Source organism: Bos grunniens, chromosome 21 (genome assembly GCF_055505025.1).
Source record: "Bos grunniens cultivar Pamir isolate PY7600 chromosome 21, Bosgru_T2T1.0, whole genome shotgun sequence".
Lineage (NCBI taxonomy): Eukaryota > Metazoa > Chordata > Mammalia > Artiodactyla > Bovidae > Bos > Bos grunniens.
Genome location: NC_141185.1, coordinates 29,180,689 through 29,206,114, shown reverse-complemented (window position 1 = coordinate 29,206,114; position 25,426 = coordinate 29,180,689). Strand labels below are relative to the sequence as shown.

Here is a 25,426-nt window from a genome sequence, read left to right as displayed (position 1 = left end):
ACTCCTTTTCCTATTTGGAACCAGTCTGTTGTTCCATGTCCAGTTCTAACCGTTGCTTCCTGACCTGCATACAAATTTCTCAAGAGGCAGATAGGGTGGTCTGGTATTCATATCTCTTTAAGAATTTTCCACAGTTCATTGTGATCCACACAGTCAAAGGCTTTGGCATAGTCAATAAAGCAGAAATAGATGCTTTTCTGGAACTCTCTTGCTTTTTCCATGATCCAGCGGATGTTGGCAATTTGATCTCTGGTTCCTCTGCCTTTTCTAAAACCAGCTTGAACATCAGGAAGTTCACAGTTCACATATTGCTGAAGCCTGGCTTGGAGAATTTTGAGCATTACTTTACTAGCATGTGAGATGAGTGTAATTGTGCGATAGTTTGAGCATTCTTTGGCATTGCCTTTCTTTGGGATTGGAATGAAAACTGCCCTTTTCCAGTCCTGTGGCCACTGCTGAGTTTTCCAAATTTGCTGGCATATTGAGTGTAGCACTTTCACAGCATCATCTTTAGGATTTGGAATAGCTCAACTGGAATTCCATCACCTCCACTAGCTTTGTTTGTAGTGATGCTTTCTAAGGCCCTCTTGACTTCACATTCCAGGATGTCTGGCTCTAGGTCAGTGATGACACCATCGTGATTATCTGGGTCGTGAAGATCTTTTTTGTACAGTTCTTCTATGTATTCTTGCCATCTCTTAATATCTTCTGCTTCTGTTAGGTCCATACCATTTCTGTCCTTTATTGAGCCCATCTTTGCATGAAATGTTCCCTTGGTATCTCTCATTTTCTTGAAGAGATCTCTAGTCTTTCCCATTCTGTTGTTTTCCTCTATTTCTTTGCATTGATCGCTGAGGAAGGCTTTCTTCTCTCTTCTTGCTATTCTTTAGAACTCTGCATTCAGATGTTTATATCTTTCCTTTTCGCTTCTCTTCTTTTCACAGCTGTTTGTAAGGCCTCCCCAGACAGCCATTTTGCTTTTTTGCATTTCTTTTCCATGGGGATGGTCTTGATCCCTGTCTCCTGTACAATGTCACGAACCTCAGTACAGTGTCACGACCCTCATTCCATAGTTCATCAGGCACTCTATCTATCAGATCTAGGCCCTTAAATCTATTTCTCACTTCCACTGTATAATCATAAGGGATTTGATTTAGGTCATACCTCAATGGTCTAGTGGTTTTCCCTACTTTCTTCAATTTAAGTCTGAATTTGGCAATAAGGAGTTCATGGTCTGAGCCACAGTCAGCTCCTGGTCTTGTTTTTGCTAACTGTATAGAGCTTCTCCATCTTTGGCTGCAAAGAATATAATCAGTCTGATTTCGGTGTTGACCATCTGGTGATGTCCATGTGTAGAGTCTTCTCTTGTGTTGTTGGAAGAGGGTGTTTGTTATGACCAGTGCATTTTCTTGGCAAAACTCTATTAGTCTTTTCCCTGCTTCATTCCGTATTCCAAGGCCAAATTTGCCTGTTACTCCAGGTGTTTCTTCACTTCCTACTTTTGCATTCCAGTCCCCTATAATGAAAAGGATGTCTTTTTTGGGTGTTAATTCTAAAAGGTCTTGTAGGTCTTCATAGAACCGTTCAACTTCAGCTTCTTCAGCATTACTGGTTGGGGCATAGACTTGGATTACTATGATATTGAATGGTTTGCCTTGGAAACGGACAGAGATCATTCTGTCGTTTTTGAGACTGCATCCAAATACTGCATTTCGGACTCTCTTGTTGACCATGATGGCCACTCCATTTCTTCTGAGGAATAGGGTATATTAACATATAAATACTGTATGATCACAGATGAGTCTTAAATGACAATCCATGCTGCTCACACCATATTCTACTTTCAATGTAACAAAACTGTAAATGTTTTCTTCAAGTAGTTACAGTCCTACATAGAATGTTGGCTGAAGATTTTATAATTATTGCTCCCATGAAATGGGTCACTCATCATGTTCCTTCTCTTTTCAGTGTAAATGGCACTAGAAATGTGCCTAACACATTTTGAATGGAAAAAATGTGCCCATTTCACTACTTGACTCCATGTAATTTTAGGATAGATAGGTGTACACTAAAATCCAGTACTCACCCTAAAGGGAAATAAAACCTTTAAGAATAACAAAAAGTCTTGTTATGTTTAACCCCTCTTCTTGGGAATATTGAAAATGTTACTTATTATTTGTATGTGAGTTCTGTGTTTGATTCTTTTACAGGGGAAACAAGGCAAGCATATTTTATATGGTTGCAGTGAACTTTTTAATGCTACACAGTTCATAAAACAGGTAAAGTGTACTTTTTAGTTTGTTTCTTTAACATACCTTAAGTTGCTGTTGATATTTTTCAAAAGAGAGCAAGATAATCCTATTCATCTGAGCCAGCTGAAACAAAAAGCCACAGAACTAGAAGAATGTAAGGTTTTGCCATGGACAACTCTAAAGGAAACTCTTGTGTGTAATGTTATTTCCATTATCCCAAATCTATGAAAAGGTAAATTTAATTCTGAAAACTTTTAATTGGAGTAGTGTCCTTGCTTAGGCAAAATTCAGTCCAGCATTTCCTTGACATACTGTCCATATTTCTGACTTTGCCAGTCATATCACAAATTGGACTGAGAAATTGTTTCTTGGGGGATTGATACAACAGAATGTCATTCACCTTGAAAGTCAATGATGGCAGTTGCTGAGGCGTAGAAAGTCTTTACATTCTTTGACTATTGTTCCCAATATTAACTTCAGCTTTTTAAAGCTTAAACTGCCTCAGAGGCTTAGTAGGCTGACCAATAATATTTACTCACCTTTGCCTTGGCTATCATAAAAATCATAACTGTACCCTCTGCTCGTTTTTAGCACCTTTTCCCAGCACAACTTTCTTACCCACTATCATATGGTTCTTTTATTCTTAACCTTAATGCGGTAGCCCACTGGTATTATGAGAATTTCAGACATACAGGAAAACTGGAGAGAATTTACAGTGAATACATTTACATTCCCCACTAACATTTTATTGCATTTGCTTTATAAGCACCTGTCCATCTTTCCATTCTGTTCATTACTCCAGCTTAATTTCAGAGTAAATTACAGATATCAGTACACTTCCCCCTTAATACATCAGTGCCAATATCATTCACTAGATTTCATTATTTGTTTAGTTGTTGTGTTACTCTCTGGAAGTAAAATTTACAGCAGTGAAATACACATATCTTGAGTGTTCATTCCTGCCTCTGTCAGAGGTATTGTTCACCTGAGTAACCCAAACCATAGCAAGGCACAGAAGTTCACACAGAGTTCCTTTATGGCCTTTGCCAGTCAGTCCTTGCTTTTAGTCAAAACTTGCTCCCAAAACATTGTCTTGATGTCTTCCCACCATAAATTGGTCTTAAATATTCTAGAACATCATAAATGGAACTTTTCTTGGTTAACTAGAAGATTCTGAATTTTGTTAATCTTTTCAATGAACTAGGTGGTGTTAATGCTAATTTTCTCTATTAGTTTTCTATTCATCGGTTTCTACTTTTTATTTGATTACTTTGGGTTTACCTTGTTCTTTTACTATCTGATATTGGATAATTATTAAATCATTAACTTTAGTTTTTCATTTCTAAAATAAGCTTTGACAGCCATAAAGTTTAAAGTCTTCCCAAACACTGCTTTAGACACATTCCACAAATGTTGATATATTTGTATTATCATTTGAAATATTTTTAATTTACCTGGTGGTTTATTCTTTAGCCCTTGTAGAGAGATCTATTGTTGTTTGAAGTATTTGTGGTTTTTTTAGATAACTTATTCTTATTGATTTCTAATTTAACTCCCTGGTTGTCATAGAACATTTTACATGTAAGTTAATTGTTTGAAAATTTAAATTCCTTTTATAAACCAACATATAGTCTATCTTGCTAGGCACTCCATATGAAGAACTTGAAGGAAGAGCTGTAAATATTAATTTGGTCAAAGTAGTTGATGGCATTAGTTAGATCTTCTATATCGATTTTTTTTCTGTCTAGTTCTATCAGGTATTAAAAATCTCCGTCTGTGATTGTGGAATTGTCTCTTCCTTTAGTTCTGTCAATGTTTGCTTTTAAGTTCTGTTATTAGGTACATACAGAGTTTTGATTGTTGTATATTCTGATGAGTGGGCTCTTATCATTATGCCCATATTCTACATATCTAGTAATGCTCTTTGTCTTGAAATCTACTTTATCTGTAATAAAGCTACTCTAGCCTTCTTATACTTACTGTTTGCATCTTATAACTTTTCCATCTGTTTACTTTCAACTTGTCTGTGAATTTAAAGCATATATCTTATATATCAAGCATATTATACTTAAAGCCTATATCTTGTGTGTGTGTGTGTGTGTGTATATATATATATCTCTCTCAAGATCCAACTATATACTGTATCTTAGAATATTGTTGGATCTTACGGGTTTTTTTTTAAACCCACAATGAACAGCCAGCCATTCTGACAGTCTCTCTTAATTGGAGTGCATTGGTCTTTAACATCTATGTAATTATTACTGTGATTGGATTTAGGCCTACCATTTTACTGTTTTCTCTGTTTCTCCTTTCTTTGTAAGACTTGAACACTTTTTAGAATTCCGCTTTAATTCATTTCTGCATTATTAACTTAGGGTTGCTCTAGAAATCACATTATATATACCTTTAACTGTTAATAAACCAGTTATTATGGCACTTGTATTAAATGTGGAAGCCTTCAACCATAAATATCAACATTTATGCTGCAATTGTCATATTTTACATACATCATTAATTTTACAAAATAGTGGACAGTGTTTTTTGTGCTTTAAACAGTCATGTGTAGAATAAAGACATAAATCATTTGCATTTATATGGCTATGAATTCTAGTGCTCTTTATCCCCACTTACAGATTTTAATTTCTGTCTGTTGACTGAAAAACTTTCTAGCAATCATTGTAGCTCGGGTATGCTGGCAATGAGTTCTCTTAATTTCACATATATATATACACACACACACACAATAATTGGTTTTCAATAATTTAATTACAGTGTATCTGTTTCCATTTTTATGCTGAGATTTCCTTTTTTCTGTCATTGTGAGCCTATTTTTCACTATTTCTTTGAGGATATTGTCCTAGCTGCTTTTAAAATCTGGCTATTAATTACCACACATGGATCAACTCACTATTGATCTCCATTGTCTTCCCCGCTAGAGACTGGGTCCCTGGTTTCCTGTGTCTTTGTATTTACTAATTTTATACTGTATCCTTTACATTGTTATATTTTCAAAACTGAATTGTTTCTCTAGAGTGTTGGTCAGACTCAATGTTCTCTCTTCGGCAACAGCTCAAATCTCAAGTCTCTCATTCATCAGTGGTTCAGGGTTTTACCATAGATTTAGGAAAAGTCTATATACAGACTTAGGGCTCCCTCACTTTCCAGTAGCGTTGCCCCCAAACCCTTTCGTCTGATTTTTCAAGCCAGAAAGACTATGTTTTCTATCCATTTTAGCAGCTAGTATAGTACCAACTGTGGCCTGCCTTCAGGCTAAGAGCCAGAGAACTCAGCCTGTGTTATTCCTTCCTTCCAAATGTTGATTCTGTGCCAAAACTCACCTTCTTTCCGTCATTCCCCATTGCCTATAGGAAGTTGGTTTTGTTTAAAATTTATAATTTCTCTCTCTTAGAGACTTGGTCCAATAGGAGTTTACCCAGCCTTCCAGAATTGAAATCCTTTTCCCTTCCTTTTAATGATCTTTAGAAATATATTTAATATATTTCTAATTTCTTTTACAAACCTTAAAATATATAGAAAAGTGAATTGTCATCATTGAAGTCACACGTTTTTCTTTACATTTTCATGCTGAGTTAATATTTTTTAATTCTGTTTTTGTTTTCTATTACTTGAATTTGCTCCTATATAATGTTGACACATCTTTTCACCATAAGTTTTAAATATCTATAAATCTGAAACATTTAAGTTAGTGAATATTGAGGGAAAAGGTATTATTCTAAAATACAATACAGTGCATGAAACAGCCTAAATTTTACCATGATAGAAGTGTGCATTTAAGGTGACTACAAATATGATTAACACCGAAGTTTATTTTGTGATTAAAAAAGTAATATTTATGATTTATCTTTTGTTTTAGCTGTCACAACTTGGACAAAAATAGCACAGAAGAACCGTAACATGAGAATCTATTTAGAACTTGAATAAATGTAAAAAGTCAAAAGAGCCAGATGTTTCCTTCTCCATATCAATGTCCTAACGGTGAAACTTAGAGGTATTTGTTAATTTTTAAGGAAATTCTATATACTTAATATAATGTATACTGATTAAAAAAATAAAGCATTTCAGAAATAAATTTTAACATTGTAGAACATCTGTTATTTTTTACAAATGAGATGAAAGTACTTTGGAAAGAAGGAAAGCTCTGTCTGAATATAATGTTAAAATGCTAATATAATAACCAATGTATTACGATTGAAGCTAGTGAAAGTTTAAGAATATATGTCTTATTTGATCGGTTCATGAATCTCCTACTTGTATTCATTTTAATTGTAAAATTACCTTTCCATAGTTTGTTTCCTATGTTGCCTCTAGATTTAAATGCCACTTTAATGTCCCTTCTCCCTCTGGCACACCTGTGTACATTTTATCATTTATATCTCCTTTATATAATGGCACAAACATTAACATCTGGAGCAGATAAATACAGAACTTCTAAATATTATGTAAAAGTAAGTGTTAAATTTAGTACTCACCTTCCTCTCTGTGTGAAATGCAGCACTAAAAATGAACGCTGATTAGTCATGTATCTCAGGACAGCCATAAGATAAAAGCAAACCTGTCTCTCCAGAGGAAACAATTGTTCCTATTACATAGGCCAGAGAGCTTTTCCTCTTAATGAGCCTCACCAAGAGGAATCTTTAGTGTTACAGACAGTTCTGTAAATCTTGTTTTATTATCAGGATGCTGTTTCTTCCTGCACTCCCACCCACCATGAGTCAGTGCCATCACACCAAAGCAAAGGTCCAGAATAATAATTGTAGATGATTGACATATTCCTGGGGTATAAATTTAAAGTATGTTTGAGCTGGTACAATAAATTACCATAGGCTGGGTAGCTTATACAGCCAACAGGTATTTCTCCCAATTCTGAATGCTGGGAATTCTAAGATCAAGTTAGCAACAGATCTGGTGTCTGGTGAGAACATTCTTCCTGATTTGCAGAGAGCCATGTATCCTCATGTGGGGATCAGAGAGCAAACTCTGGTCCTTTCATCCCCCTTTAAAGGCACTAATCCCATCATGGGGCTCCACCCCATAACATCATCCAAACCCAGTTACCTCCCAAAAGCCCTACCTCCAAATACCATAACACTGGGGGAAGGACATTCTCTTCAACAAACTGTGCTGGGAAAATTGGACAGCTATGTGTAAAAGAATCAAATTAGAACATTCTTCAACACCATACACAAAAATAAACTCAAAATGGATTCCAGACCTAAATGTAAGACCCAATACTATAAAACTCTTAGAGGAAAACATAGGTAGAACACTTTTTGACATAAATCACACAATACCTTTTTCATTTCTTCTCCCAGAGCAATGGAAATAAAAATTAAACAAATGGGACCTAGTTAAACTCAAAAGCTTTTTTATGCGCAGCAAAGCAAGCGATTTTTAAAAAGAAAAGATAACCCACAGAATGGGAGAAAATATTTACAAATGATGTGACTGACAAGGGGTTAATTTCCAAATTTTATAAACAGCTCTTGCAGCTCAACATCAAAGCCCAATCAAAAAGTGGACAGAAGACCTAAATAGATTATTTCTTCAAAGAAGACATGCTCATGAAAAGATGCTCAACATCATTATTGTTAGAGAAATGCAAATCAAAGCTACAATGAGATATCACCTCACACCAGTTAGAATGGCCATCATCAGAAAGTCTACAAATAATAAATGTTGGAGACAGTGTGGAGAAAAACGGAACTCATACAGTGAAGTAAGAGAAAACTATGGTGCAATATCGCCTTATATATATGGAATCTAGAAAAATGGTACAGAAGAACTTATTTGCAAAGGAGAAGCAGAATCACAGATACAGACTGCTATGTATAAAATAGATAACTAATGAGAGTCTGCTGTACAGCACAAGGAGCTCTACTCAGTGCTCTGTGGTGACCTAAATGGGAAAGAAAGCTAAGAGGAGTGGACATATGTATACATGTAAACTGATTCACTTCGCTGCACAGCAGAAATTAACATTGTAAAGCAATTATAGTACAATAAACTTTTTTGAAGTTTTGAAAAAGTATATAACAGACAACCAACAAGACCTACTATATATAGCACAGGGGACTCTGCTATAGCAAGCTAAATGGGAAAGGAATCTGAAAACGAATATATCTATATATATAGATATAGATATAATGTATAACTGAGTCATTTTCTGTACACCTGAAACTTAACAGTATTAACTATACTCCAATATAAAATAAAAGTTTTTTTAAATACCATTACATTGGGGGTTAGGGCTTCAGCATTTGATTTTGTAGGAGACATTCAGTACATAGCACTGTATCTGTCAAAGTGGCTGGCACTCAGGGCTTCAGAAGAGACCTTTATGTAAAGACAAGGCTAATTAAGATGTTAAGATAGGAGAAAAAGCAATGTCCCTGTCTCCTTAGAAATGGAGAAGTCATACTCTAAATAGTTAACATTCAGAAATTTTATAACTACATGAAAGACAAAAGGAGATGGTCTCTCTTTCTAGTTTATATTTAAATTGACTTAGGGTCAGAATGACCATCATTGAAAAGTCCACAAATAAATGCTGGAGAGGGTATGGAGAAAAGGGAACCCTCCTACACTGTTGGTGGGAATGCAAGTTGGTACAGCCACTGTGGAAGACACTATGGAGGGATCTCAGAAAGCTAAAAATTGAATTTCCATATGATCCGGCAGTCTCACTCCTGGGAATACAAACCTGGACAAAACTATAACTCACAAAGATACGTGCACTCTGTTCATAACAGCACTATTCACAATAGCCAAAACATGGAACAACAAAGGTCCATCAGCAGGTGAATGGATAAAGAAGATGTGGCACATATACATACATAATGAAATACTACTTGGCCATAAAAAAGGATGAAATAATGCCATTTACAACAACATGGATGCAAATGGAGACTATCAGTACTAAATGAAGTCAGTCAGAAAGAGAAAAACAAATACCATATGATGGCACTTACATGCGGAGTCTTAAAATATGACACAGATAAATCTACCTGCAAAACAGAACAGACCTGCACATATTCCATCTCTTCATCCATCCATTCATTCATACAATTCCTGAGCACCTGTGGTGTGGCAGGCATTCTGGGAGGAGGGGTCTAGTGGGGAAGCTGTGTAATCATGAAAGCGGGTGTAGAGAACAGACTGGTTGCCAAGTGTGTTGGCAGATGGGAGGGAAGGACTGGGAGTTTGGGGTTGGTAGATTCAAGCTACTATATTTAAAATAAAAGAACAGTGTCCTAATGTTTAACAGAGAACTATATTCAATATCCTGTGATAATAATGGAAAAGAATACTAAAAAAAGAATGTGTGTATGTATATAACTGAGTCATTTTGCTTAAATTGAAGAAAGTAAGGAAAACCACTAGGGCATTTAGGTATGACCTAAATCAAATCCCTTATACAGTGGAGGTGACAAATAGATTTCAAGGGATTAGATCTGGTAGACAGAGGGCCTGAACAACTATGGACAGAGGTTCTTAGTTCCTGTATACCAGTATACAGGAGGCAGTGATCAAAACCATCCCCAATAAAAAGAAATGCAGGAAGGCAAAGTGGTCGTGTGAGGAGGCCTTACCAGTAGCTGAGAAAAGAGAAATGAAAAGCAAAGGAGAAAGGGAAAGATAACCCAACTGAATACAGAGTTCCAGAGAATAGCACGAATAAAAACAAAAAGGCTTTTTAAGTGAACAAGGCAAAGACTAGACATCTCTTCAAGAAAATCAGAGATTCCAAGGGAACATTTCGTGCAAGGATGGGCACAACAAAGGACAGAAACAGTATGGAGCTAACAGAAGTGGAAGAGATTAAGAAGAGGTAGCAAGAATACAAGAAAAACTACAAAAAAAGGTCTTAATGACCCAGATAACTACGATGGTTTGGTCACTCACCTAGAGCCAGACATCCTGGAGTGGAAGTCAAATGGGCCTTATGAAGCATTACTATGAACAAAGCTAGTAGAGGTGACGAAGCATCACTACGAACAAAGCTAATGGAGATGATGGAATTCCAGTTGAGCTATTTCAAATCCAAAAAGATGACGCTGTGAAAGTGCTAAACTCAGTATGTCAGCAAATATGGAAAACTCAACAGTGGCCACAGGACTAGAAAAGGTCAGTTTTCATTCCAATCCCAAAGAAGGGCAATGTCAAACAGTGTTCAAACTACCTGACAATTGAGCTCATTTCACATGCTAGCAAGGTAATGCTCAAAAGCCTTCAAGCTAGGCTTCAACAGTATGTGAACCAAGAACTTCAGATAAACAAGCTGGATTTAGAAAAGGCAGAGGAAGCAGAGATCAAATTGCCAACATCTGCTGGATCATAGAAAAAGCAAAGAGAGTCCAGAAAAACATCTGGTTTATTAAGCCTTTGACTATGTGGATCACAACAAACTTAAAGAGACGGGAATACCAGACCACCTTACCTGCCTCCTGAGAAACCTGTATGCAGGTCAAGAAACCAGTTAGAACTGTACATGGAACAATGGACTGGTTCAAAATTGAGAAAGCAGTTTGTGTCAAGGCTGTATATTGTCACCCTGCTTATTTAACATATGTAGAGTACATCACACGAGATGCCAGGCTGAATGAATCCCAAGCTGGAATCAAGTTACAGGGAGAAATAACCTCAGATCGGTTGATGATACCACTCTAATGGCAGAAAGAGAAGAGGAATTAAAGAGCCTCTTGAGGGTGAAAAAGGAGAGTGAAAATGCTGGCTTAAAGCTCAACATTCAAAAAACTAAGGTCATGGCATCTGGTCCCATCATTTCATGGCAAATAGATGGGGGAACAATGGAAACAGTGACACACTTTATTTTCTTGGGCTCCAAAATCACTGCAGATGGTGACTGCAGCCATGAAATTCAAAGACGCTTGCTCCTTGGATGGAAAGCTAAACAAACCTAGACAAGTGTATTAAAAAGCAGAGACATCACTTTGCCAACAAAAGCCCATCTAGTCAAAGCTATGGTTTTTCCAGTAGTCATGTATGGATGTGACAGTTGGACCATAAAGGCGGCTGAGCATTGAAAAATTGATGCTTTCCAATTGTAATGCTGGCAAAGACTCTTTAGAGTCCCTTGGACAGCAAGGAAGTGAAACCAATCAATCCTAAAGGAAATCAATCCTAAATATTCGTTGGAAGAACTGATGCTGAAGATCCAATATTTTGACCACTTGATAGGAAAAGTCGACTCACTGGAAAGACCCTGATGCTGGGAAGATTGAAGGCAGGAAGAGAAGGGTACAACTGAGGATAAGATAGTTGGATAGCATCATCGACTCAATGGATATTCATTTGAGCAAACTCTGGGAGACAGTGAAGGACAAGGAAGCCTGGTGGGCTGCAGTCCATGGTTTCACAAAGAGACACAACTTAGCAACTGAACAATGAACAAGGAGGGGGTTGGGCGGGGAGGTTGGATTGGAAGTTTGAGACTAGTCGACGTAAGCTATGACGTCCTATTATATCAGTTCAATTCAGTTCAGTTGCTCAGTCATGTCCGACTTTTTGCGACCCCATGAACTGCAGCACACCAGGCTTCCCTGTCCATCACCAACTTCTGGAGCTTACTCAAACTCATGTCCATCGAGTTGGTGATGCCATCCAACCATCTCATCCTTTGTCGTCCCCTTACTTTCCTGCCTTCAAGCTTTCCCAGCATCAGGGTCTTTTCCAATGAGTCAGTTCTTCCCATCAGGTGGCCCAAGTATTGGAGTTTCAGCTGCAGCATCAGTCCTTCCAATGAATATTCAGGACTGATTTCCATTAGGATGGACTGGTTGGATCTCCTTGGAGACCTTCAACAGTCTCCTCTAATACCACAGTTCAGAAGCATCAATTCTTCAGTGCTCAGCTTTCTTTATAATCCAACTCTCACATCCAAATACATGACCACTGGAAAAACCATAGCCTTGACTAGACGGACTTTGTGTCTCTGCTTTTTAATATGCTGTCTAGGTTGGTCATAGCTTTTCTTCCAAGGAATGATCGTCTTTTAATTTCATGGCTGCAAGTCACCATCTGCAGTGATTTTAGAGCCCCCCAAAATAAAGTCTGACACTGTTTCCACTGTTTTCCCATCTATTTCCCATGAAGTGATGGGACCAGATGCCGTGATCTTATTTTTCTGAATGTTGAGTTTTAAGCCAACTTTTTAACTCTCCTCTTTCACTTTCATCAAGAGGCTCTTCACTTCTTTGTTTTCTCCCATAAGGGGGGGTGTCACCTGCATATCTAAGGTTATTGATATTTCTCCCGACAATCTTAATTCCAGCTTGTGTTTATCCAACCCAGCATTTCACATGATGTAGTCTGCATTATAAGTTAAATAAGCAGGGTGACAATATACAGCCTTGATGTACTCTTTTTCCCAATTTGGAACCAATCTCTTGCTCCCTGTCCATTTCTAACTGTTGCTTCTTGACCTGCATATAGGTTTCTCAGGAGGCAGGTCAGGTGGTCTGGTGTTCTCATCTCTTGAATTTCCCCTGTTTGTTCTGATCCACAGAGTCAAAGGCTTTGGCATAGTCAATAAAGCAGAAGTGGATGTTTTTCTGGAACTCTCTTGCTTTTTTCATGATCCAGCGGGTGTTGGCAATTTGATCTGTGGTTTCTCTGCCTTTTCTAAATACAGCTTGAACATCTGAAAGTTCACAGTTCACATACTGTTTAAGCCTGGCTTGGAGAATTTTGAGCATTATTTTGCTAGCATGCGAGATGAGTGCAATTGTGCAGTAGTTTGAACATTGTTTGGCACTGCCTTTCTTTGGGATTGGAATGAAAACTGACCTTTTCTAGTCCTGTGGCCACTGCTGAGTTTTCCAAATTTGCTGGCATATTGAGTGCAGCACTTTCACAGCATCATCGTTTAGGATTTGCAATAGCTGAACTGGAATTCCATCACCTCCACTAGCTTTGTTCATAGTGATGCTTCCTAAAGCTCACTTGACTTCACATTCCAGAATGTTCTGTTCTAGGTGAGTGATCACACCATTGCAGTTATCTGTGTCATGAAGATCTTTTTTGTATAGTTCTTCTGTGTATTGTTGCTATCTCTTCTTAATATCTTCTGCTTCTGTTAGATATGTTAGAAATTATATGGACCTAGAAGATATTAAGAATATCTTCTTAATATCTTCTAGGTCCATATAATTTCTGTCCTTTATTGTACTCATCTTTCCATGAAATGTTCCCTTGGTATCTCTAATTTTCCTCAAGTCTTTCCCATTCTATTGTTTTCCTCTCTTTCTTTGCATTGATCACTGAGGAATGCTTTCTTATCTCTCCTTGCTATTCTTTGTATAGCACAAGTAACTATATTCAGTATCCTGTAGTAAACCGTAATGGAAAAGAATATGAAAAATATATATGTATATATAATGAATCACTTTCCTATATACCAGGAGCTAATTATTGTAAATTAGCTGTACTTCAATAAGAAAAAAAATTACACTGTCTGAAATCCAATCAAAACATATCATTAAGGTTATAGGAAAAAAATCAAATTCCTTATGATTATACAGTGGAAGTGAGAAATAGATTTAAGGGACTAGATCTGATAAATAGAGTACCTGATGAACTATGGATGGAGGTTCGTGACATTGTACAAGAGACGGATCAAGACCATCCCCATGGAAAAGAAACGCAAAAAAGCCAAATGGCTGTCTGAGGAGGTCTTAACAAATAGCTGTGAGAAGAAGAGAAGTGAAAAGCAAAGGAGAAAAGGAAAGATATAAGCATCTGAATGCAGAGTGCCAAAGAATAGCAAGGAGAGATAAGAAAGCCTTCTTCAGCGATCAGTGCAAAGAAATAGAGGAAAACAACAGAATGGGAAAGACTAGAGATCTCTTCAAGAAAATGAGAGATACCAAGGGAACATTTCATGCAAAGATGGGCTCGATAAAGGACAGAAATGGTATGGACCTAACAGAAGCAGAAGATATTAAGAAGAGGTGGCAAGAATACACAGAAGAACTGTACAAAAAAGATCTTCACGACCCAGATAACACGATGGTGTGATCACTGACCTAGAGCCAGACATCCTGGAATGTGAAGTCAAGTGGGCCTTAGAAAGCATCACTACGAACAAAGCTAGTGGAGGTGATGGAATTCCAGTTGAGCTATTGCAAATCCTGAAAGATGATGCTGTGAAAGTGCTACACTCAATATGCCAGCAAATTTGGAAAACTCAGCAGTGGCCACAGGACTGGAAAAGGGCAGTTTTCATTCCAATCCCAAAGAAAGGCAATGCCAAAGAATGCTCAAACTACCACACAATTGCACTCATCTCACATGCTAGTAAAGTAATGCTCAAAATTCTCCAAGCCAGGCTTCAGCAATATGTGAACTATGAACTTCCAGATGTTCAAGCTGGTTTTAGAAAAGGCAGAGAAACCAGAGATCAAATTGCCAACATCCGCTGGATCATGGAAAAAGCAAGAGAGTTCCAGAAAAACATCTATTTCTGCTTTATTGACTATGCCAAAGCCTTTGACTGTGTGGATCACAATAAACTGTGGAAAATTCTGAAAGAGATGGGAATACAAGACCACCTGACCTGCCTTTTGAGAAACCTATATTCAGGAAGCAACAGTTAGAACTGGACATAGAACAACAGACTGGTTCCAAATAGGAAAAGGAGTATGTCAAGGCTGTATATTGTCACCCTGCTTATTTGACTTATATGCAGAGTACATCATGAGAAACACTGGGCTCAAAGAAGCACAAGCTGGAATGGAGATTGCCGAGAGAAATATCAATAGCCTCAGATATGCATATGACACCATCCTTATGGCAGAAAGTGAAGAGGAACTAAAAAGCCTCTTGATGAAAGTGAAAGAGGAGAGTGAAAAAGCTGGCTCAAAGCTCAACATTCAGAAAAGTAAGATCATGGCATCTGGTCCCATCACTTCATGGGAAATAGATGGGGAAACAGTGGAAACAGTGTCAGACTTTATTTTGGGGGGCTCCAAAATCACTGCAGATGGTGACTTGCAGCCATGAAATTAAAAGACGCTTACTCCTTGGAAGGAAAGTTATGACCAACCTAGATTGCATATTCAAAAGCAGAGACATTACTTTGCCAACAAAGGTCCGTCTAGTCATGGCTATGGTTTTTCCAGTGCTCATGTATGGATGTGAGGGTTCGACTGTGAAGAAAGCTGAGCACCGAAGAATTGATGCTTTTGAACTGTGGTGTTGGAGAAGACTCTTGAGAGTCCCCTGGACTTCAAGGAAATCCAACCAGTCCATTCTGAAGGAGATCAGTCCTGGGTGTTCTTTGGAAGGAATGATGCTGAAGTTGAAACTCCAATACTTTGGCCACGTCATGCGAAGAGTTGACTCACTGGAAAAGACTCTGATGCTGGGAGGGATTGGGGGCAGCAGGAGAAGTGGACGACAGAGGATGAGATGGCTGGATGGCATCACCGACTCAGTGGACATGAGTTTGGGTGAACTCCGGGAGTTGGTGATGGACGGGGAGGCCTGGCGTGCTGCACTTCATGGGGTAACAAAGAGTTGGACACGACTGAGCAACTGAACTGAACTGAAGAGAAAAACTCTCAATAGAAAGAGACTCACACTGAGAACTGCCAGGGAGGATAGAATTAATAGACAAAACATTAAAACAATATTATAACTATATTCCATATATTCCAGAAGGTAGTAGAAAGTTTAAGCATTTTAAATTAGAGATATAGAAGATTTTTAAAAAGGCCCCAGATGAACTTAATAGAAGTTAAAAGTCAGTGTTTCAGATCAAAATCTGTTAGATATATTTGTAGGATACTAGTATTTATAAATTGAATTTAAAACTAAGAAGACTAGTTTTTGTTTTTTGTTTTTTTCAGTTTTGGTTTAAACCAAAAGTCAACTTTTTAAACAGAAGTAACTCCCATATATTTTCTGTGACCACAAACTTACAGTGACAACCTTAAATCATACCTGAAGCTCTTTTACTCCAATTACCTGAGTCAATAAATTCACCTTTTTAGGTTAAAACAGTTTGAGAGGACTTTCTCCATTGGCAAAGAAAGAAAGAAAAAAAAATGAAACAAAAAAACAAGTCATGCAATAGTCGCTAAATTACATCAGTCTAACCAATTCTAAGAAAACACATCCTCTTTCACAGAACTGCTAAAACTAATGCTGACACCTACTAGTATCGTGGGTGTAGATTCAGGATTGAGATGTGCCTGCAGAATACACGCCACAGTCCAGGACTCCACAGTCTGCTAGATACAAGAATTCTCACTGATTTTCATGTTTGACCAGTTACCCATACTAGACCTAGAACTGTGATGCTTTGTGAGACTAAAATTTATTAAACTATTTATGGACTACTTTTTGTGTTGCTAAAATATTTTAAGTTTTAATTCTGTGAGTAATTTTTTACATTATGCAGTTTATATACAAATGGATTTCTGATCATATATCCTCTGTTTAAAAAAAAAAAAAAACTTGGATTAGACGATCTTCAAGTGCCCTACCTTCATTAATATTTTAACATTACAACCAAACTTAAGAGAAAAATGATTTATAAACCCGTATTCCAGTTTACTGGTAAGTTAAGCTATACTAAAAATCAGCAATGGTCAATTGTATGAGTCATACCTTATGAGAGACGGAAGAGCAAAGATGAGGAAATTAACAGCTTTAGACTGTTATCAGACAGAACTTTGTTAAGTGTTTTAAATATAAGCTGATTTAACCCTCATAAAACCCCTAAGAAATTAGGTCATACTATTCCTGCTTTGCAGATGAGGGAGTAAGTTCAGAGTTTAGCCACTGTCCAAGGTCATTCAATGAGTAAGTGTTGGAATTTATACTGGTCACATCTGAGACTAGAAGATTTTCCTTTCAAGATGAGGAATTAGAGGATATTAGAAATTAGAGGACATAGAGGTTGGAGATATTCAGAGATACTTCTACCAAGTTATTTCAGCCTGATGACCTGTCTAGGTATGGTTGTCTCTTGGTATCCATGAGGGATTGATTCCAGGATCTGCACCCCCTCCGCCAGACCCCAAAAATCCATGAATGCTTCAACTCCTTATATAAATAAAATGGTGTGTTGTTTACATAAAACCTATGCATATCCTCTTCTATACTTTAAATCATCTCCAGAATAGTTACAATACCTAATATAATGTAAGTGCCATATAAATAGTTGCCAGTGTGCAGCAAATTCAAGTTTTGCTTCTTGGAACTTTCTGGAATTTCTTTTTAAATATTTTTGATCTGCAGTTGGTTGAATTCACAGATGAGGAGCCTGTGTATATGGAGGATCGACTGTGTATGTTTGCTCAATGACCAGGACTGAGTAGCAGAAGCTGGTACTTACAGTAAATGTTTGGTGGAAGTTTAGGTGATAGATGGATACAGATTCTAGTCACACACCCTCATTCACTGACTCTATTTCAAAAACCCAATGTGGCCATGCGCCCTCATTCGTTCACTCAAGTAAACAAACACTTACTAAAAACCTCTTATGTGCAAAACACTCGAGATGCTAGAGTTACAAAGTCAAAAAGACCGAACCATAACTTCCCTCGTTTCTCCAAAGTTTGGAGACAGTATCTTGACTTCTTCTAGCCAATGTTTAAGGAGAGAGAACACCATTTTCAGAAATGAAGTTTCTAAGTCATACTACAGGGTGGTAGGTTGTAAGAAGACCTCTCAGAAGTAAGCTAGTTCTTGTTGGATTCAATTAGACCTACTACAGGTCTTCCCTGCTGGCTCAGACAGTAAAGAATCTGCCTGCAACGCGGGAGACACGGGTTTGATCCCTGGGTCAGGAAGCTCCCCTGGAGAAGGGAATGGCTATCCACTCCAGTATTCTTGCCTGGAGAATCCCATGGACAGAGGAGCCTGGCAGGCTGCAGTCCATGGGACTGCAAAGAGTCAGACATGACTGAGCAACTAACAGACACTCACTTTTCACAGGCACCCCTTAGCACTTGAATGGGCCTCAGCTCTGTCTGCTTCCTTCAGACAGCTGCCTTTCTGTCCTGGAAAGAGAAAACCCTTCCCAGTATCTTCCTTAAATATTGCTGCTTTTTCAGGGCCAGCCAAAAACATACCTTCATTAAATAAATTAGAACACATCCATGCTATGGAACCCTGTGTAGCTGCAAAAAACAAACAGGAAAAAAACACCTCTTTGGCAGGTTAAGAATCCACCTGCCAAAGCAGGGGACATGGGTTTGATCCCTGGTCCAGGAAGATTCCACACGATGCAGAGCAACGAAGACTATGCCACAACCATGGAGCCCAAGTGCTGTAACTACCGAAGCTTGAGCACCTAGAGCCCATGTTCTCCACAAGAGAAGCCACTGCAATGAGAAAGCCGCGCACTGCAACCCAGGATAGCCCCTTACTCGCCACAGCTAGAGAAAACCCACAGCAACAAAGACCCGGCACAACCATAAATAAAGAAGTACTTTTAAACATGCAGAACACTGTATACAGCTTCTCTCTGTGTAAAAGAGAAAGTATGTACACTTACGTATTATATGTGCATACGTAGCTCAGGAAGGCTACACCGTAAATTGGTATGAATAATAGTGTCTGCTTCCTGGAAACGGTTGCTAGGGTGCAGGAATGGGAGGGAGACCGAGAGGGTTTTCACTGTCTACCTTTTATATATTTTGAACTTAGTACCATATGAGTAGTATGTTTTTCATTAAAACTGGGGGGAGACCTTCTGTGGTATACCAGGAGACGGTAGATGGATTCAGCTTACACAGTCTCACTGCAAATCACAGGATCTTATAAGTTCTCATTTTATTAATACTTCCTCTGTCCACAGTATTTAACATTGTTGTCTATTCCCTTCTTAAAATTCTCCTTCCGGAGCCTCCTTGACTTGAAAGTACCATCTAATGTGTAGTCTTTTCTGTCACTCCTGAAGTTGAGACACCCTAGATAAGAATCAAGGGAAGAAAGTATTATTGGCTTTGTCATAGAATACTTTGTATAGAAAGGAACAGCTGTTTTTAACCATACTTTGCCACTTGTGAAAAATCAATAACAGCTATTCAACACAACACAGGTTGATCCTAATGTCACATTAAAAATATATTAAATCTATAACTGCATTGGAGCCAGACTTCCTGAATTTAATCCCAGCCTTCTCTCTTACATCTGTGACCCAAGGCAGGCTCCTTAATTTCTGTTAAGCTTCAATCTCCTCCCCGCTACAAAAGGGAAAAAATTTTTCAACCTTATCATATTGTTGTGCAGATTAAATGACACAATCCATGGAAGTGCTAGTGAAGTTCAGTGCATGTCAGTTAAAACTAAGTCCCACGACCAAAGTTTCTCCAGGGCAGGACTCGATGATCCATTCAGGGGGCTGCTAACCAGTCTAGCGGAGAAGGCAATGGCACCCCACTCCAGTACTCTTGCCTGGAAAATCCCATGGATGGAGGAGCCTGGTAGGCTGCAGTCCATGGGGTCGCAAAGAGTCAGACATGACTGCGCGACTTTACTTTCCCTTTTCACTTTCATGCATTGGAGAAGGAAATGGCAACCCACTCCAGTGTTCTTGCCTGGAGAATCCCAGGGACGGGGGAGCCTGGTGGGCTGCTGTCTATGGGGTCACACACAGTCGGACACGACTGAAGCGACTTAGCAACCAGTCTAGCAGAAATCTTCCTGCCACAAGGTGCTATGAACGTCTTGGGAGTGGTTCTCACAGACAAGAACCCAGGAGCCAAGCCCTCAACTCTGCAACCTTTGGGCCCCATGTGGTTACATCAGGGACATGCCTGAGGCCTTCCTGAAGACTGGTGTTGCTCTGTTGCTCAAGAAGGCTGCTGTGGCCGAGACACAAGCCCTCGGGTATAGCAACCAGATTCTGTACACAGCAAAGCAAGGTTGTCTTCCCCATTCTGCACCTCTCCCAGCTGCTAAAAGTTAAGTGTCAAAGGTCCAGTTCTCCTCTGTGTGCACAATCCTATTTCTCCAGTGAGGAAGGCAAGACCCTCAGCAGCCTCTCTGTAGGCAGCAGTTCAAATATCTCCTTGAAGAACCACAAAATGTCCCAAAGTTGTCCCCACACTGCAGGAACAGGAAGAGAAGGAAGTAAGTCAACCAATTTTCTTGTACCTCAGGTGTCATCTGTGATTTGCCCTGCCTCCCTCCTGACACAGTGTCTGACGTGATCCCCCAGCATGGTTTGTGGGTGGCTAACGCATGCCAGCTGTCACCTCTCTCCTGGCTGCCCATGCGGCAAACCTGCCAGTGACTTCACCCCATGAATCTGCCTTGGCATGGGCTCTGAGTCCTAATATGACATCAAGAGGCTGCTCTTGCATCTCAACAAAGACCAGGCTTCAGCCTCACAAGCCTCAGCATTCAGGCGCCCTGAATTCACAGAAAGGTTTGGTGGCCCCAGGTCTGATGCTGATATCAAGATCCAGCCCCGGAAAGTATCCTTTGGCTCCAGAGTGCCTGGTGCTCAGGTTTCAAATAAACCACATGTGTTTAGAAGGAAAGCCATCCAAAAGTGAGAGTGAAAGGGACCACTTTGAATTTGAAGTTGGTAAAAATAAGGATAATAGTTTACAAAATGTAGAAATCAGCTCCCACATCAAGACCTTTGACCTTTGTCCTAGTTATGCAAACGCCCTTCTCAGTTGATGTTTTCTTTCCTTCCTCTACCTCCTCAAAAACTCCACCTTTCTTATCAGTAGGAACTCCACAGTTGATAGATTTACCCCCAAATGCATCCAGATGCAAAGGTTAAGCAAAGTTAAAGAAGCTTTTTCCAACTGCTTTTAAATATTCCTATCAAATTCAACTTCTAATGCCCACATCCCTAAGGAGCCGCAGCGTTCGACCAGCAGACTTCAGGCTATGTCCTCAGCTCTGCCCATCAAGACTGGACATCTGCTTTTCAACAATTACAATGAAACTTTCATTTTAACTGAAAGAGAGGATGCTAATAAGTCAATTGAGAGCATCAGGGTTTGGGAACCATTGCTTACTAATTCTCTGTAATAAAAACTTCTGGAACTTTAACACAGAAGCAGCTCAGGACTAAAGGGGCCCCCAAGTCATCCGGTATAGTCCCCTCTATTATGTCTGCACCAACCCACCCCAACCCAGGCCAGCAGTCCTTCAGAGTCAGGAATATACCTTCTGCCTGAGGCAATCAGCCTCATCCTTGGACAGCTGAACCCGACTATAAGAAAGATCAGGAAATTCCACCTTCACAGACCTTGCATGAGCACGGCAAACTTCTGACAGTGTGTTTCATCACCTGACTAGAAAGGTACCGCCCTGGCTCGAAGGAACTACTTATCAATCAGTCATCAGAGAGCAAGTAATCCGAGAACTGCTGGGGAACACAGGAGCAGAAGGCTTCTTCAAGAGAGAAGCCTCATTAGTTCTCCCTAAGTCCATTTGTGAAGACACCCTGGATCCTGACACAACGTTTATGAGTCACGTGCACTGAAAGCACATCCTCTACAGAGGAGCACGGGTACACACGAAGAGGAGCGTCCACCACGCTCATGTAATAAAAGGTCTGCTGGCATTCCCCAAGACGAGGCATTCGCCACAAGGGGGCAAACACGAGGAAGGTCTTGTCAGCTCGGGGAGACTCAGGCATCAGACTGCAGCCCGACTGCCTCTTGCCGCCTTTTGTTTCCTCTTATGCCCCAAGTACCTAAAGAAATAGGTCTTGTGGTTGTGAACAGTCACAGAGACCACAGTGGGCTCAGCATTTCACTCACTGCAAGTTTCGGTGGAGATATTCAGCTGGATATAGGAGAACAGAAAGAAGAAAATCCAAATGCCCTGGAAAAGTTCGGCCATTGTTAACTCTAAGGTCTCTATCAGAAGAAATCATATCAGCCACACACACATGCACACACAAAATAAATGATAAAGATCTCTCACTTAACTCTTCCTTAAGAAATGTCTTTTTTCTTAAAAGCTTAATACAGACCACCTAGGAAGCCATGAAATATACCAATCAGGAAACGCCTTAAATGACACATTAGATCAGATGGCACTTATAGAATATTCCATCTGAAAGCAGCAGATACACTTTCTTATCAAGTATACATGAAGCATTCTCTAAGATAGATCACATCTTGGGGCACAAATCAAGCCTCAGGAAATTTAAGGAAACTGAAATCAAGCATCTTTTCCTACCACAAAGCTATAAGATTAGAAGTAATTTACGGGGTCGGGGTGGGGGGATGTAAGAAAAAAAAAAAAAACCATAAACATGGAGACTAAAAGACTTCCCACGTGGTCCAGTGGTGAAAATCTACTTGTCAATGCAGGAGACACAAGAGATGTAGGTTTGATCCTTGCACCAGGAAGATCCCCTGGAGAAGGAAAGGGCGACCCACTGCAGGATTCCTGCCTGGAGAACTCCATAGACAGAGGGGGGCCTGGTGGCCTACCTCCATGGGGTCTCAAAGAGTCAGACACGACTGAGTGGCTGAGCATTAACAACACACAGCAGAGACTAAATGATACGTTATTAAACAACCAATGGATCCCTGAAGAAGTCAAAGAGAAAAGAAAAACATACTTAGAGATAAATGAAACCGAATGTACGATGATCCAAACCTACTGGAAGGAGCAAAAGCACTTCTAAGATGGAATTTTACAGCAATACAATCTTACATCTCAAACAACCAAACCTTACACCTACAGCAACTAGAGAAGAAAGAACAAGCAAAATCCAAATTTAGTAGAAGGAAAGAAATCGTAAAGATCAGAGCAGAAATAGATGAAATAGAGATGAAAAAACAATAGAAAAGATCAATGAAACTAAAAGCTGGTTCTTTGAAAATATGAACAAAATTGGCATACGTTTAGCCAGACTCATCAGGAAAAAAAGGCAGAGGGCTCAAATCAATAAAATTAGAAATGAAGAGGAAAAAGTGACAACTGACACCACAGAAATACAAAGGATCATAAGATACAACTACAAGCACATATATGCCAATAAAATGAATGACCCAGAAGAGATAGACCGATTCTTAGAGACGTACAACCTTCCCAGACTGAACCAGAAACAGAAAACATCAACAGACCAACCAACTGAAACTGTGATTTAAAAAGCTACAACAAACAAAAGTTCAGGATCAGATGGATTCACAGGCGAATTAAACATTTAAAGAAGAGATAACATCTATCCTTCTAAAACTCTTCCCAAAAATTGCAGAGGAAGAAACATCCTAAGCTCATTCTATAAGGCCACCATGACTCTGATACCAAAACCAGATGAAGATACCACAAAAAAAGAGAAAATTACAGGCCAATATCATGGATGAAAATAGATGCAAAAATTCTGAACCAAATATTAGCAAACCAAATCCAAGAACACATTAAAAGAATCATACATGATGATCAAGTGGGATTTCTCCCAGGGGTGCAAGAATTCACTATACACAAGTCAATCATTGTGATATACCACATCAGCAAACTGAAAAGTAATAGCTATTACTACTAGATTGATCAGTTAATTTGATAAATTTGCAGAATATAAAATTAATACACAGAAATCTCTTGCATTCCTATATAGTAACAGCAAAACATCAGAAAGATAAATTAAGGGGAAAAAATCCTATTTACCATTGGATCTAAAAGAATAAAATACCTAAGGATAAATACCTACATAAGGAGGTACAGGTCAAGAAGCTGGACATGGAACGATGGACTGGTTCAAAATTGGGAAAGGAGTTCTTCAAGGCTGTATATTGTCACCCTGCTTATTTAATTTATAGGCAGAGGACATCACACTAAATGACAGACTGGATGACTCACAAGCTGGAATCAAGATTGCCCAGAGAAATATCAACAACCTCAGATATGCAGATGATACCTCTCTAATAGGCCGAAAGCAAAGAGGAACTAAAGAGCCTCTTGCTGAGGGTGAAAGAGGACAGTGAAGAAGCTAGCTTAAAACTCAACATTTAAAAAACTAAGATTATGGCATCCAGTCCCATCACTTCATGGCAAATAGATGGGGAAAAAGTGGAAACAGTGACAGACTTTATTCTTGTGGGCTCCACTGTGGACTGGTGACTGCAGCCACAAAATTAAAAGACCCTTGCTCCTTGGAAGAAAAGCTATGACAAACCCAGACAGTGTATTAAAGACCAGAGACATCACTTTGCTGACAAAATTCCATATAGTCAAAACTATAGTTTTTCCAGTAGTCATGTACATATGTGAGAGTTGGACCATAAAGAAGGCTGAGCACCAAACAATTGAAGCTTTTGAACTCTGGTGCTGGAGAAGACTTTTAAGAGGCCTCGAACAGCAAGGAGATCAAAACAGACAATCTTAAAGGAAATCAACCCTGGATATTCACTGAAAGGACTGATGCTGAAGCTGAAGCTCCAATATGTTCACCACCTGATGCGAAGAGCTGACTCATTTGAAAAGACCCTGATGCTGGGAAAGATTGCAGGTGAGAGGAGAAGGGAACGACAGAAGATGAGATGGTTGGATGGCATCACCAACTCAATGGACATGAGTTTGGATACACTCCAGGAGTTGGTGATGGACAGGGAGGCCTGGCGTGCTGCGGTTCATGGGGTCGCAAAGAGTCAAACACGACTGAGCGACTGAACTGATGCAAAGAGCTGACTCATTGGAAAACACCATGATACTAGGAAAGATTGAAGGCAAAAGGAGGAGGCAGCAGAGGATGAGATGGCTGGATGGCATCACTGTGATGACTCAATGGACAGGAGTTTGAACAAACTGTGGGACATAGTGAAGAACAGGAAAGTCTAGCATGCTGCAGTCCATGGAGTCACAAAGAGTCAGACACAAATTAGCAACTGAACAACAACAGAAAATTTTAAGATGCTGATGAAGGAAATCAAAGATGACACAAATAGAGAGATATACCGTTTTCTTGGATTGGAAGAATGAATATTGTGGAAATGGCTATACAAAAGATATCTATAGATATACTACAGCAATCCACAGATTCAATGCAATCCCTATCTAATTACCAGGGACATTTTTCACAGAACTAGAACAAAACAGTTCTCTGTCCATGGGATTTCCCAGGCAAGAATACTGGAGTGGGTTGCCATCTCCTACTTCAGGGCACCTTTCCAACCCAAAGATTGAACCCACATCTCTTCCAT

The 25,426-nt window shown here is 39.2% G+C and overlaps 2 protein-coding genes across 4 annotated transcripts in view; one reads left to right on the top strand and one right to left on the bottom strand.

The window, feature by feature from the left end:
- SCFD1 (sec1 family domain containing 1) overlaps window positions 1-6,342 on the top strand; it is a 113,224-nt gene extending 106,882 nt beyond the window's left edge. For all 3 annotated transcript variants that reach the window (XM_086363771.1, XM_086363767.1, XM_086363769.1), the window contains 2 exons: window positions 2,211-2,279; window positions 6,127-6,342. In XM_086363771.1, coding sequence (XP_086219897.1) covers window positions 2,211-2,279; window positions 6,127-6,150 — 93 coding nt within the window. In that variant the 3' untranslated portion in view covers window positions 6,151-6,342. The remainder of the gene's footprint in view (window positions 1-2,210; window positions 2,280-6,126) is intronic.
- The window catches only part of LOC147349315 (uncharacterized), a 151,968-nt gene that overhangs the window by 3,600 nt on the left and 122,942 nt on the right, over window positions 1-25,426 (bottom strand). The gene's annotated exons all lie outside the window — the stretch shown is intronic.